Source organism: Ceratocystis lukuohia, assembly GCF_044167205.1.
Source record: "Ceratocystis lukuohia strain C4212 chromosome Unknown Supercontig5_pilon, whole genome shotgun sequence".
Taxonomy (NCBI): domain Eukaryota; kingdom Fungi; phylum Ascomycota; class Sordariomycetes; order Microascales; family Ceratocystidaceae; genus Ceratocystis; species Ceratocystis lukuohia.
In genome coordinates this window covers 3,229,155-3,244,300 of record NW_027263524.1, presented here as the reverse complement: position 1 = coordinate 3,244,300, position 15,146 = coordinate 3,229,155, and the positions used below count along the sequence as shown (strand labels likewise).

Genomic DNA, 15,146 nt, shown 5'->3' with positions numbered 1-15,146 from the left:
ATACAACCAACATTTACAAAAAGCCTATAAAACATGAAACAGAAAGAAAGCTAAATGTATTCAAAACAAATTCAAACAGAAGAAAAAAACAACTCAAGAGACATGAGAAGCAATAAAAAGGCCCCCCGGGAGAGAAAAGGGACAGAAAGAGAAAGACAAAACCAAGCTTTTGTGCTATGCCGTTGTATGCTTGTCTGCCTATACCATTTTCTCTGCCTAGAAACAGAGACACTCTAGACAAAAGAACCAAAAACACGCACACAAAATAAGCCCTGTCCTTCCGCTTCACACTGCACCCTGCTTCCATCTCTCCACTACCAACAGAGCAAAAAGACAATAAACAAGAGAGAAAAAGAAGATAAAGGCCAATCTATAATGCAGCAAGGCAAGAGACGAGGAGGGGGGAAGGGCTGAAAAAAGGAACAACACAGAGAGATTAGAGACAGGCTAGAGAGAAAACAAGACGAGAATACAGAGCATGAGAGAAAGACGTTGATAGAAGAAGAAAAGACAAAGGAAAGTAAAAGAGAAAACACGGAGGGAATAGAATAAAATAGAGGAAGCCAGGTGCTGTTGCTGGTGCTGCTGATAGTGGTGTTGGTATCGTTTGTTACGGTTCCTTTAATCCTAATAGAGGAAAGGCGCATAAAGGGAAAGAGTAAAAAAGAAAAAAGAAAAGAAAAATCTGGGAATGGGCTATGCATGTACGAGATCGAGATGCAGAATAAGACAGCAAGACAGGACAAAGCAACACAAAGGAAAAGAAAAAAAAGGAAAAGAGAATGAATGACGGTGAAAGAGAATGAGAAGGCATGGATAAAAGACTGTCAGCAAAGACACATGAAGTCCAATACAGACAACCGCGGAGGATGTCTCCTTGTAAGTCCGGCCTACCCTTCCCCTCTCCCCAGACTGCCACTATACAAGACACCATACTACACATACACTGACCGCACTACTGCATCGCCAGCCGGCAAAGACGGAAGCTCTTTGTCTATCGATGCTTGGCTGCGGCTATGCGCTGGTGTATTCGTATTTGCTATAGATGCTGGAGTGGGCTTTGGAGCTGGTGCAGCTGCTGTGGCTGATACAGCTAGTTTTCCACTATGGCTGTGACTGTTGTTAGGGTGACCGCCGGCAGTGTAGTACCCGCTATCAGCGCTATCCGGCTTAAGATTCAGATGATGGTCACTCTTGGGCGGCGTGGGTGGAGGAGCTCCAGGCATAAAGGCGGTGGCAGCAGCGGTGGCATTGCTAGCGTTGGGGGTACGAGGGCGGTACTGTTGCTGTTGATACTGCTCATGTTGTGATTGGGACGCCATGCTCTCGGTCTGTTGCTGGCGGCTGGCTCGGCTCCCACTTCGAGCCGGCGATGACTCGCCTGACTCATGCACAACAGGTAATGAAGTATCTTCATTAATCTTGGTTGGCGGCAAAACATTCGCTGGCTCTCCGGCACCGGATGTCAGGTGGGCATCAACACTACGCCGTGCGCTCAGACCCGAAGGCGGAGGCGGGGGTGGAGCTTGAGTGGGCATTGGGGGGACAGCTGCCGACGAGATGCGGCTGCGAGAGCCCCAGGTAGACGAACGTTCATTGGCACGGGCAAGAGCAGCTGATTCGGCCTCCTTTTGGCGGCGCAGCTCTTCACGCTGAGCTTCTTCGGGAGACATGGTCATATTTTCAATAAAATCAAAGAAGCGTTCTCCGTATTCTTCAGGCGGAATGGCGCTAATCTTGGTGCGGTCGTTGTTGAGGCTCTTCCAGAAGTGCTCCATTTTCTTGATGAACCCAAACTTAGTGAGACAATCAATCACGCCCAGATAGTATATCTCGTTGGCTGGCTGGTTGTCCTCGTGTGTAGCCTGGAAGCCACCATCATCCTGGTTGAATAAAAAGTGTTGGCGATGGCTCGTGTCTAGCTCTTCAGGCATGCGGCTGGCGGCCTGAGCCATAGGAATAGGCCGTTCCTGCCGAATCATCTCGCGCAATTCGCGGGCCTTACGGGCACTTTCAAGCTTGGAGGGCGTACGGAGCAGAACAGAGGGGTTGGAGTCGTTGCCAGCACCTACACCTCCACCAGTGCCGACGTTAATGCTACTGCTGTTATTGTTAGAGCCTGGACCTCCGATTCCCATCTCGTCGTCGCCTTCGTCTCCCATTACGCCGGGAACGCCGTGCTCGCCGCCAGGGTTAAACACCTGTAGCGTCTTGTCGCGCAAGTTCTCATCGTTGCCCTTGGACAAGTCGTGGATGCCTACCAGCAGCGAGTAGTCCATAATATGCAGGCGCTGCAGCAACTTAACGTCGCGCTGGAGCTGGTCCATAAAGAGTTGCTTCTTCTGAATGCCCAGTTCCAGGTGGCGCTTGCGGCGCATCCAGTTAAGGTCCTTGAGCGTGGCGCGCGGATTAGACTTGATGTCGTCCTCGTTATAATCGCGGCCAATAGTTGAACCTTTAAGGTCAAAGGTTTGGTGGATGTCCCGGTGGGGCGGGAAGATGTTGTTCATGACGACAAAATGGATTTTTTTGCCAAAAGGTGTCTTGACGCGGTGAAGGCCGTAGAACTGCGAGAGTAGAGTATTAGGATTATCCTTGACGTGCTGGTAATAGTCTTTGAGAATATGCCGCAGGAACTTGTGCTCGCCATGATGGATAGTCTTAATAATGTAACGGTAGTCGCGCGAGTAGTAGAAGAAGCTGCCACTCTTTCCGGGTGAGCCCATCTCAGAGAGAATGTACTTGCCGGTCAGCGACATAAGATAATCGGCCGGATCGAGGCGGAACAGCTTGCGCAGGTCGCGGAACACCCAGGGCGCATAATCCTTGAACTTAAAGTCGTACTTGGCCGAAGGCACCAGCTCGTTTCCGGCAATATCAAAGGTCGACTTTTGCTTCGAGTCAAAGTCGGCGTTTGTCAGCTGACGGTCCAGCTTTGCATTGGTACGAGAGACCGACACACGAATGCCTGTGAGCATATTGTAGGCTGTGACCCAGTTGGCATGCTTCTCATCCACCTTGGTACCGACAAGCACGCGGTCGTCATCTTCCTCTTCTTTGCGTCTACGTTTGCTGGCGCGTTTCTGGCGAACAGCTTCAGCCCAGCGACGAGCATCATCGTCGACGACAATTTCATCACGAGGAGCATCGGACTGCATAGAACGAGTGTTTCTACGCCCGATGCTTAAAGAGGGACGACGCGTGGTGGTAATATTAGGGGGCGGCACAGCCGTGGGAGAGAAACGGCCACTGGCATAGGCCGCCATGTCACCGCTATCCCTAGATGTGCGTGTAGACTGAGGCTTGGGGACTTCCAAGGTATGACGGTGTTTGAGGCCCGAGGAAGGCGGAGGCGGGGGAGCAGAAGTAGGCTGTTCAGGGCGAAGAGCCGTGGCTGAGAGACGGGATGCCGATGCAGATGCAGGGGCAAAGCCGGAGCCAGAGCCAGGAACAGACCTCTGGTCTTGAGGCTGAACGCCGCTGCCGGCTGGCAGAGATGCAGGCCGTATGGGAGTTTCTAGAGACCCACGGTTATTGCCTGATTTAAGGTCGAGACTAGCCATGCGGGACGAAAGAGAGGGGGGAGGCGGAGGAGCAGATGTAGGAGGCGCCATAGAAGTTGGTGGCGGCGGAGGAGCCATCGAGGGGGCGCTCGCAGTCACGCTTGAGACAGACATAGAGACAACGCTAGGCTTGCGCGACGGCAAATTATGGAGGTCGGCTTGGACTAAAAAGTGGTCTCGGTTGAGGCCCCTGATCTGTTCGGGGTCCTGGTCGATGTCCTCAGTAGTGCTGGCAGTAGTGGTAAACGACAGACGGCTACTACTAATCACCGACGACTGGTCGAAGCGATCGTCTACTGGTGTCGGCGTTGAGGCAGAGTGGAGACTAGTGTCGTTGTACTCAGTGCCGGGAAAATCGTAGTGGTGGTGACGCGGCGAAGAAATAACCTCGTGGTGGTTCTGGGGGTGGTCCAGGGTCGGCTTGCTAGCAGGAGTAAGATTCGGGGTCTCGGACTGATTGTTGGCAAATGATTGTGGCTCAAAGTGGTGGTGATGCAAATGGTGCATAGGCGAGGCGTCGTCGGGCTGATGGAAGGTTGTATCGTAAGAGGGCATTGCGGAGAGAAAATGAGCAAGAAAAAAAAGCAGACAGAACAGACAAGATCAAAACAAGGCTCAGTAGGGGAAATGGCGAAAGAATAAAAAAAAGAGGTATCACGAAGGAAACGAAGATAGAAAAAAGAACGAGAAATTATAGGACGAAGCGGTCTTGGACGAATTCAATCAATCAAGGCCACACGGAAGAGAAACACAGACAGCCACACGGCCAGCACCCCCGTGATGATGGCGATTAAACCAATGACAGATTCTGACTACTCAAGCACGAGAAAACACGCTGGACGAGCAGAGAGACAAAAGGAGAGGAGGGGGTGGCCTCGAGGCCTGGAATGACTCGAAACGAGCTTCTTCCTGTGCTTTTCTTCTGTTTCTCAACGATGGAATAGACAGAAGAGGACAGAGCAGTCGAGCGATGCGATGGTGCTGATGATGGCAAAGATAGCGACGATAGGACGAAAGCTTCAACGAGAGACTGGCGATGGCCGTTCAACCCGCTATCTAGTTGCTTGGCAAGTTGGTGACGATACTAGTAGAGGTCTTCTCAACCAATTGGCCGCCAATCGAATCCGGGATCATTCGAAGCGCAAAAAAAGAACGACGTTGATTTTCCCCTGTTGCGATAGCAAGCCAAGATTCGCAAATGAAAGGTTGTCAGTGATTTTAGAACGCCGGAAAATCCACAAAGGGCGCTTTGAAAAAGTGCGATTTTGAAGGCGACTTTTGTTGTTGGTGATGTTTTGAAGAAGAGAAAAATTGAAGAAGGGAGAAAACGGAAAAATGAAGGGGGAGAAAAGGAGACAGAGGAAAAGGACGCAGGCTATTATAGGGAGCTACAGTGCGCAAGGGCCCTGGAAAGCGGTGCTACAGAAGGTCAAGTGAGGACCTGGAGCCGCTAATACTTAGTGCTATCCCCTATAACAGCACCAAGCAGTTCTGTATCCGTGGTATTCCACCCCAGCCTTTCTGTTTTTATTTGTCTAAAAAAGGAACAGCATCCTGTTAGAATCTACACTCGTATGCAAGGACAAGAATGGGTTTAGGGCCTTTTTTTATTGCTAGATAAACGGCGTCCTATTGCTAGCTTGAAGTCGAGTTAGGATGCATGTATGTATATATTTAGTAGCAAGCAGCACAGACAAGTAGACTGGAATGGGCTTGGTGGGCTGATCGCGTTCAGTGGGTTAGCCCACTGCTTGCTCAGAAAGTGCGCTGTATTTACAGAAGCCCCCCCTACAGACGTCTTTGTTATTCCCTTTTCATCCTTTCCTCTCCTTCCCTCCCTCAGCCTCATCACGCAGCCAATGAAATCCAGCAGCCAATGAAATCCAGCAGCCCCCTACCCATTATCGCCAAGTCAAGCTCTCAAGGCGACGTCGCAACGCCCAAAAAAGAACAAGCCGTCCGCGCTCACGACCACAGCCTTTTTGCTGCAATTTCCGCTGAAACTCTCCAGAGGTCTCCCTGTTGCACACAGCATTCACACCATCCATCCATCCATCCATCCATCCACCCATCCACACATCCACCCATCCACACATCCACCCATATCATCTCACCTCACCTCGCCGAGAACCTACCTGCTGTCAATCTCGTCCCTGCTGCATTGTACCTGCTACCTCGCGGCACTATGCACATGCCATGCAGATGCCAAGTATTCGCTACCTGCTGACCCTGTAGGGGTCTGGCCTGACCTTGCTGCTGAATTGGCTCGGGTGTGCCGGGGTTTCTAATGTGCAAGGGCACGAAGACGCAGGGGGTTTTTCCCTTTCTTTTGCCCTTTCTCTTTCCGCTTCTCTGCTGCCTGTTTGTCTTGGCTCCTTTGTGCTGTCTTGCTTGCGCTTCGCTTTTGTCCCATGGCTTGGTGCTTGTGCCACCCACCCCGTCTAACCCTAACGTCATCTAGGCCAGGCCCAGGAGCAAAGCTCGTCCTCACTCAGCCCATCCAACCCTAAAACCCTAATCACTCGCCTATTACGCCCGGTTTGGCTTTCTTCTGACTCTGCATCTCTTTCTTTTGCGTCTTTAAGGCACTGTTTTTACGTAGCCTTTTTTTCTTCCTTTCTCTTTCGTGCTTATGGCTGTCCGAATTTATCTCGCGCTAAGGCTCTCTTTGCTCTTAATATGAGTGGCCAGTATAATCCCCTCCGTCGCTGGTCCCTCTTTAACCAGACAGCAGCCCCTCCTCAACCAGGCCAACAGCCGGCCCAACCTTACTACCCACAGCAACAACAGCAGCAATATGGCTATCCGCAAAACTCTGGCTATGTACAGCAAGGTCCGGGACCTAGTCTGCCCAGGCCACAGTCTACATTCTTCTACGCTCCGCCTGTTGTCTACAACTCTGTCCAGTCCCCCGTTCACTCCCAGCAGCCGTCTTATAACACCCCGCAATACCTCCAGAACCAGCAATATCCACCACCATTACCACCTCAACCCCATGCCAACTATCGCCCCCATCCTCCGCCCGGCCCCGTGCTGTATAATCCTGCCGTAGCGGCTGCAGCGCCGCCCGGCGTCCCAATGCAGTACTCTACTCAGACTCACATACGCCAACCTCCACCGCTACCACCACGCCCTGTCTCATTCCACTATCAGCCACCACCACCACCACCACAACCTCAAGTACAGTTACAAGCACAAGTACAAGCACAAGCACAAGCACAGGCACAAGCACAAGTACAAGCACAAGCACAGCCGCAAAAGAAACCGCACCAAGAGCTGGCTGAATCGCAGTCTACATTTGGCGTGCCACCGCCCCCGTATGATCTGCATAACTCGGACGCACAGGTCACCGTTAATGTAGATATTGCCCGGATACCGACTCCACCACCTGTTGAGATGCCGGTCACAGTTCCAGAACAAAAGCCTGTCCCGGAATCCCCGAAAGTGCTTGAATCCGATAAGAAGCCAGTTGTCACTCCAGAGCCTGGGCCTACGTCTAATAGCTCGCCGCAACCTATGGCTGAGACAGACTCAGCCCCCGAGGTCGTCCCCGGATTCGACCCCGGTGGTATTGCTGCTGGCGCCCCGATTCCTGTTTCTTCCGAGGAGCCGTTGGTCAAGGACGCGTCTGTGGATGATAAGCCCCGGATGTATGCGTCATTTAATAATTACCGTGACGACTTTGCCTATTGGAGCCAGGGCGAGCAGACCGGGGTAGAGAAGAGCATCGAAGGTGAGTCGGCGTCTGCGCCAACACTTGACTCTGTCTCTGCCTCTGCGGCAGCCCCACCCTTGAAACAAACCCCAGTTTCTTCTGTTGGGTCTACCCATACCCCGGCGCCACTGCCTGCGCGGCAACCCGCCCCGCCCCGCCTACCCTCAGCACGCAAGCCTGTTGCAACATCTGCAACATCTACAACGGCTGCATCCGTTCTTAGTGCTCCCCCAACCCCGGCGATAAACACCAACCCGTCCCCCCCCGTGTCCGTAGACACTGCTCTCACGAAGCAGTTTGCATCCATGAAAATCTCTGACTGGACGGATGACGACGTTGAGTTCCAGCGTATGCCAATCATAGCTGCATCGGGGCCGGGCAACGCTGTCGGGTTTGAGTGCACGTCCGACCGCTATTTGGATTATGCTGCTAGGTTTTATTACATGCCGTCGACGCCTGGCTTTTTGGTCTGCTCATACTGCTTCAACAAGCACTTGATTGCGACCCAGCTGGCTCAACACTTCCTCTCCGGTGTAGTTTACCAAGGCAGATGTCTATTCAACACTCGCCACATCACTTCCGTGCTGTTGCCTGCGGCTGTAGCCTCGGGATCGCATGATGCCTTGGTCGAGCATATGGCTAAACGCACCCTCATGCCGGCTTGTGCTGGGCCTGATGGGATTGGCCCGACAAATGGCATGTCGTGGTACATGGTGCGCAACGAGGCTTCTAAATCGCTAGCTGTGCTGGAAAGTCTTCTTGTGTGTGAGGCCTGCTTTAATGATGTCATTGATGGCGGCCCTTTTGCCGCTAGCTTCATGCCACTACCAGATACAATCAAGCACGAAGATAACACCACCTGGGTATGTGATTTATCGCTCCCGTATGTTCGCCGAGGTCTGCTAAAGGCTATGACGGCTGGCGATTGGCGCATTTTTACGGCTGCTGTTGAAACTCGTGTTCCCCTAGCTACCTGTCCGGGAAAAGTACCGGCCGGTAGTCCCGTGCGTTGGATGACCGCTGCGCCACCCCTCACAGTACCTGGCTTTCGTGCTTGCGAGGCCTGCGTCCTTGATGCTGTTGGTGGCACACCTTTTGCCGTGCATTTTGCTCCAGCGACCGGCCCATTGCCTGGCCAAAAGCCTACTGATCCGACGATTTGCGCTCTAAAGCTTAATTTACCAGCTAATGTAGCGCTTAGCAATGCCGTGGCACAGCGCAACTTTAATATTTTCCTAACCGCTGCACGGATCGCGTGTGGGCCGGAGCCGGGCCCGTGCATCAATGCCGGTAAACGAAGCCATCGGTGGTATTCTCCTGTACATGGGGGTGCAGCTGCTGGCGAGATGGACGTTTGCGAGGCCTGTTACACTGGGATTCTTGCACCGTTGGGGATGGGCCTGCACTTTCGTGCCAACACACGGCCACAAAACCTTGAAGTGCTGTGTGACTTGACGCTATTTGGGCCTACCGGTCGCGCATATCTACAGTTGCTAATGCAGGCCGTTGACCGAGGCACGATGGAGCCTTTTACACGTGCACTGGAAACTAAGGAGCTAACTCCTGCTGATGGCGGCTGTCCGGGCAGTACTCCGACGGCCGACCGGACCTGGTTTGGCTGGTCCCGTGCCTTCCCTGACACGGCAATATGCCCGGCTTGTTTTGCGGCTGTGGCTGAGCGCTCGCCTTTAGCACAAACGATCGATGTGCGTCAGTGTATTGTGCCTACAACTACCATATGCTCGCTTTATTCAGCCCGGATGCGCTCACTATTCGCCCGTGCCTGCCGCAAGGGTAGCCCTGATAGTTTCCTTGCCTTTGCAGCACAGCGGGTGGCTGTATGGGTGCGCGTGTGGGAGCACACTGAGGGCCTTAAGGTAAAACTGGCTATGATGGAAATGCAGCGGATCCAGGCTATGACGGCCGGCATTAGCTCGGTCTTTTATGGCACCATGGCTAGTGTGAACGAAATCAGCTGCGGCCGTGATCAGTACAACTACGGGAATTCTAGTCTTGGCTACTATAGCTCACCGCAGCGTTTTGAGGCTGCTAAGCAGCACCAGAACATGCTTGACCATGCGGGTAATGTTAATACCATCTTTGCGTCGATGGTGGGAGAGGGTACGGCCGAGCAGTGGGAGGCAGTGTGGAAGGCGGTTGAGTGAGACTGGCGGAGTTAATATTGATATCTGTGCGCCTAAGCTAAGGGCTCTGGCAGTAGCAATCGTATAAGCGCTATATTTTGCCATCTTGATAAGCTACAAGCTACAAGCTATGAGATTCAAGTATTAGAACAGGGCGAAGGAAGAGATGTCCTCAGATATATCAACTACGACAAGGGGCAAATATATTACAATGCGAAACAGAGACAGTGACCAAGGCAGTCATCACAGATGTACATGTCCACCCCGGTATGGATTGTCAGTGAGTGAGATGTGGAAAAGAATGTGTGAAGTGCTAACAGTTGAGAGAAAACGCTCGACAGTGCCACTGTATTGGAATAAGATCAATGTTGGAGAGATGGGCGAGTTTGTTGCAGGGATTCTTCTTGCATTTGATGCCATTTCACATCAGGCGTCGATGTTTACAACATGTGCAGGAGCTGTGCAGCCTGTTATCTTCCGACTAGCCTTAACGGCATAGATGTTCACATCCCAGTTTGGGTTCCTGAAATGGCAGAGAGAAAAGGCTATTTCAGCCGTATTCTCGTTCAAGTGAAGAGCCAGACCCATCATCCGAGTGCACCAGGCAGGAAGAGCTGCCTATTACCATACTAAGGATGGGGTTAAGAAGCTTGGCTTCCAAGATAAAGCGCCCATAGCTGGTCTACTGGTGTGTCTATGAGGCACAAACCATGGCACTGAAGTTCGAGGGCCCTCAAGAGATTCGAAAAGAAATCTAGCGGCCATCTTATGTGTTGGCCTAGACTCCCAACGATATCCTATATTTAGTGGACCACCGAAACGTCCAGCTACACTAGTGAAGCAGCAACTGTTGCGTCTGCTGTAGTCACTCCTCTGTAAGGCCAACCAAAAGCTGAAAAAGAGCGCAGAGGCTTACGACTTTATCAAGTACGAAACTGAATTCTATCCTTGATTGCAGTGGATAAGTGAGAAGGAGTTGGTAGTTCACCTCACTAGTGCCCTCATTAGTTTAGCTCTATCTAAAGCTTTATTAGTTTTGTTATCCTACTAATGTTACTTGCAGTAGGGAAGAAAGTATTTCCATGTGCAAATTTCATATTATAAAGGGTGTTGTTGAAGGTGGAGCATCGTGTGTAACATCTAGCAAGAAGTATGTACCTCCTTTCTCCTTTGATCAACTGATAAGACATGAGGAATGAGGAGAGCAAGGAAAGGAATGAAACCAAAAGCGAGACAGCATCTCACCCTGTATGCACTATTTTGTAATTGCCCTTGCTTACTACCATCAAGGAGCCAAATGGAAATGCACGTTGCTTGGCTCAACAACGCCGGGGGGGGGGGGGGGGCTGCGAGGAAGTTATCGACACATTAAAGTGACCATAGGCCACGATCCGGCTATATTTCTTGGATTACACACGGGCTTCCCCTGTTTTACGTTTACATTTTGTTGCAAATAGAAGCAAAAACTGCAGGCTCTAGTCATGCTGTAAGATGCATCGAAGACAGGAAACACGGAGCAAAGGTGTTATCGCTAGCAAGCCTGTAAGGCTACCACACATGGTGAGGCGTTCGAAAAAGCTCTTTCACATGGATTGGATAGAGCTATGATCTCCAGTGCCTGTACCGTAGACTAGATCAGTATCTCATACAGCTGTATTATATAGGCAGAATTCTCGGCGTCCTAGGCATTCCATGGTTTCGCCATCCAACAAGATACTAGCTAACTCGCTAGTACTGCCGCTATTTACGACTGTTAGTAGTTGGCCAAGGTTATATTGTCGTATCAGGAGAGTAAATTTGAAAGGCCTCGAGCTTAGGATAGGCTGCGTGGCGTTGATATCACCTATGAGGTATCATAATGGAACTAGGAAACTGGAAGCCGAACACAAAGGCTAACCTGATCGACAGGGAGAAACCGCGGAAAATATAGCTGGCAGTGACTAGTAATATGAATTGTTCAGAAGTAACAGCGACGCAGCCTCACTGAAATGACGGTGATGTAAGAAAGAGGTCCAAGGAGATGGACACAGAGTTGCATTGTATAAACCATACAGTGTGATGAATGCCTTAAACAGTCTCTCCTACCCGGCATGGAACGGGCTTGATCATCTTGATTGGCAGCGTGTTTGTGGTGCATTCTTGGACAAGTAGGGTTGCATTTAACCTTGCATCAAGTGCAATTTAAGGTTGCAGATCAGTGGCTACCAAGATTATTGCAACGCTTGAATCAGACCTATAGCACAGGAAAGGGCTGAGGTTATGGGAGGCTTTGCAGGCTGAGAAGGTAGAGAATTGAAAAGTCATGGAAACTTGTCGTTGGGGCTATGGGCATCGTAAATCAGTCTAGGAACTAGGCAATGGCAGTGGTGGAAGCAGGAGAGGCAACAGAGGGGAGGGGGGGGGGCAACAGCAAACTTCTCCTATACATTTTGGCAATAGGTAGAGAGCCAAGGGAGCGGCTTTTAGTTTATACCTAAATAGGGACTACGCTCATATGCTTTCAGCTTCTTGCTTGTTGCCATCACGAAAGTAACGGGGAGCAGCCCCTATTTCTCGCGGCACATCATATTGTCAATCAAGCGCTGAGCTTCCTTTTCGTTAAACACTACACGCAGTTTCTGACATGGCGTTTTCTAGGATAATCTATCACTGTCACTAGGATATGTTGATATGTCAAAGCTTATTATCCCACAAGTAATGTAAGTGATAGTAGAGCATGGCTTACAACATAGCACAGCACAACGTACGACAATAGAATCAGTTCTCTTACTCACTACTTTCATAAGCCCAATGAGTAAGGCAGATACTCCTAACTGTATGTGTCTCGTGAGATGAACAGTTGGTAAAGAAAGAGCTCTTTTCTGGCAGGCCGCATTGGCGTACTGGAAGATTGCAGCTGAGTTCTCGGCCTGATCATTATTGAGACATGCTCTCACATTGTCATGTAAATAATGTACCAGATCTAGAGAAGTTCATATATATTAGAGTTCGCAACCCTCTACTATCGCCTGGCTAAATAACAGGATCATCTTTTCCGGCTAATGGTCAGTGAAAGATATTTCTGTGAACTCGGGCCAAGCTGTCAGCCAAGGATAACTTCCCTTCATCTCCTAACTTACCCACTAACAAGAAATACGGAACCACGGCGAGACTTCGGATGCCAAAGACTGCCAGCTAGTACTGGTGCTCTAGCCATTGAATGTGACATGATTCTTCATGTAACCAGCATATTGTTAGGCAACGTATTAGCACCACTGAAAAGAGATCGCATGATATTGAGCCATAGAGAATATTGATAATCGGAGGACTCTCTTCCAGAGACCTAGGTACTTCGTATATCTGGTCATACGACAGTTTGTTAATATAAATCTAAACCTGTTCTGCGTGCAAAAAAAAAAGAATAAAGTCCATAAAACAAGTCCAGACCCAAGCAGGGCCTGCTGCTGTCCATCCCTCCCAAAAGCCTTCCCATAATGTTACTCCGTTAAACAAAAAAGCATGCTCCAAGAGACAAAATAACCAAAATAAGGGACTCCCGATAAAAATACCAAAAAAAAGACTCCAGACCCCCGAAATATCATGACCACTTCTCCGCCCCTGAGCCAACCGGCTGGTTCTTGCCGAATATTCAATATCTAAGACTCAAGAAGTGTGCTCTCTTCCTAGTCTACGAATGTTGGCCCCGCGCCCGCCGCTCCCGCAAAATGCTCTCGGCTGCCTCGCGGCTTGACTTGAAGCGCCTCGTAGCTGCTGGCTGCTGTGTCCATTCCAGCACTGCTGCATGGGTCATATTGCTCCCCCCCACCGCCACTGCCAGTAGCACCGCCACGATTCGACACTGACGTCATTTCACCTAGTGAGTGCGAGCTGTCTACTCGCTTATGTAGAAGCATACCACCACTGGTGCTTGCACTCCCGCCAACAAACCGCCCTGTGCTTGCGCCTGGGCTATCCATGTCGTCGCCACCGTTGGCTGATCCGGTTGAAGGCCCCGGGCCCCAGAGCGTGCCGGCCGCCATGCTAGACAGCTGGCGGCGCTGGTAGATGGGGCCAGAGATGGTGCTGCCGGCTCCTTCGCCAAAGCCAACGAGACTTGCCGCGCCATCATCGCTGAGCCGGTCGTCAAAGCCACCAACGCTCTGAGCCGAAACCGACATGTTTTCATCGAGCATCAGCATATCACCGCTACTAGCCGTATAGTTAAGGCTAGCTATACTATCGTCGCCAGGGTTGCCTCCACCACCGCTGTCGCAGTCCAAAGCCCCGATGTTGGTTGAACAGCCCGACTGTGACTCGTCTAGATCATCAAGCGTGCGCTGAGTGTCGCCCGAGACTACAGAAGCCGTGGCGCTGGGCGTACCGATAGTGTTAATCTTGGTCCGTGCCATCGGTTGACCTTGGGCATCAAAGTAGACTGGCGCTAGGCCGTTGATCAGAGAAGGGAGGTTGCCAACTGTGGAGCCTTGCTGAAGATGAGCGAGATCTGGGCCAGGGCCACCCGAGACCGAGGCATCACTGCCGGTGGTGGTGAAGGAGCCGCTATTGTTGACATTGTTGTTCGCATTATTGTTGCCATTATTATAGTACGACCCGTATGGCGGTGCCCGCAGTGTCGAAACCCGCTCAAGTCCGGCTAGTCGAGAGATGCGCTCGGCGCGTTCGGCTTCGAGGCTGGTTGTAGACGGACTATATGCATGACCACGGCCCAGCAGCGTATTTGAGCCGCCAAAATGACCGCGCTGGCCGTCCTTGGTAGCGATGGTGGAGATTCCAGAAAGGGACGTTGTGGTGCTTGTCGGAGTGCCGCTAAAAGTGCGAGATAAAATGGTATGAGAGTTAGCTAAGGATTATCATCTCGGGATGCGCGGGTCTGTTTTGTCTCAGGCGCAAAAACAAGCCCCACGCTCAGGACCGTGGTTGGAGCGAGCTTGGTACATACGGCATGTCAGGGGGAGTATCGGCGGCCGGAGGCTCCTTAAAGCTGGCGGCGCTCCCGGGCGACGGGCCAGCAGAGGCCGAGGTAGACGGCGGGTGGTGTGAGCTCGACGACAACGAATGCGACATTGGTGAGCTTGCTTGGTCTAGTGGGGAAGTGGGCTGGCAATAATGACTGCCTTGGAAAAAAAAAAAAAAAGTAAAAAAAAGAGCGGTTTGTCAACAAGGCGCGTTGGTTATGGGAAGGTTTCAAAATCCAAGGGAAGTGTTGGCTGTTTGTTGTTTGTCCCATGAAATAAATCAGAAATGAAAAAGAGATCAAGACAAGACAAGACGATGGAACGAACGACAAGACGGACAATAAGAGGAAAGCGAAGCAAGAAAATAACCAGGCCGATGATGCTATTGGAGGAATAGCTCTACCGAGGATGAGCCGGAATGCGCAAAGCTTTGGATCACTAGGAGAATAGATGGTATTAGTGCATGACTAAGCGGAGCTAGCCTAGCTCAAGCTACACTTAAAGATCAATCCCCACGATCTGCCAACTGACAAGCTCTAGACTCCACCCACTACTAGTGGTGGATCACGTGAAGAAGCCCCGCTCTTTGGTCTTGTCTATGCATAATCACTTGCTCCTGTGAATCCCACAATCCTGAATCAAAGCTTAAGCTAAATTGACTGGTCCTGGTCAGACCACTCTACATACGAACGAACGAACGGCGACCTCCCGCTTGTTTTCGCGTGGCATGACTAGTGATTGTCTGTCTTGCTCCTCGTCGGCTTGTATG

General features: G+C 51.1%; 3 protein-coding genes across 3 annotated transcripts; 1 reads left to right on the top strand and 2 right to left on the bottom strand.

Moving 5' to 3' along the window:
• Window positions 1–935: 935 nt before the first annotated feature.
• On the bottom strand, window positions 936–4,118 carry HOO65_050695 (Phosphatidylinositol 4-phosphate 5-kinase its3; the record flags this gene model as incomplete). Its single annotated transcript, XM_071000992.1, has 1 exon — window positions 936–4,118. The coding sequence occupies one exon, from the start codon at window positions 4,116–4,118 to the stop codon at window positions 936–938; it is 3,183 nt and encodes a 1,060-aa protein (XP_070858754.1).
• A 2,124-nt stretch (window positions 4,119–6,242) lies between these two features.
• Window positions 6,243–9,443, top strand: HOO65_050694 (uncharacterized protein; the record flags this gene model as incomplete). The annotated part of the gene is made up of 1 exon (XM_071000991.1): window positions 6,243–9,443. The coding sequence occupies one exon, from the start codon at window positions 6,243–6,245 to the stop codon at window positions 9,441–9,443; it is 3,201 nt and encodes a 1,066-aa protein (XP_070858753.1).
• A 3,641-nt stretch (window positions 9,444–13,084) lies between these two features.
• HOO65_050693 (uncharacterized protein) lies at window positions 13,085–14,486 on the bottom strand (the record flags this gene model as incomplete). Its single annotated transcript, XM_071003378.1, has 2 exons — window positions 13,085–14,228; window positions 14,362–14,486. The coding sequence occupies 2 exons, from the start codon at window positions 14,484–14,486 to the stop codon at window positions 13,085–13,087; spliced, it is 1,269 nt and encodes a 422-aa protein (XP_070858752.1).
• Between the last annotated feature and the right edge of the window lie 660 nt (window positions 14,487–15,146).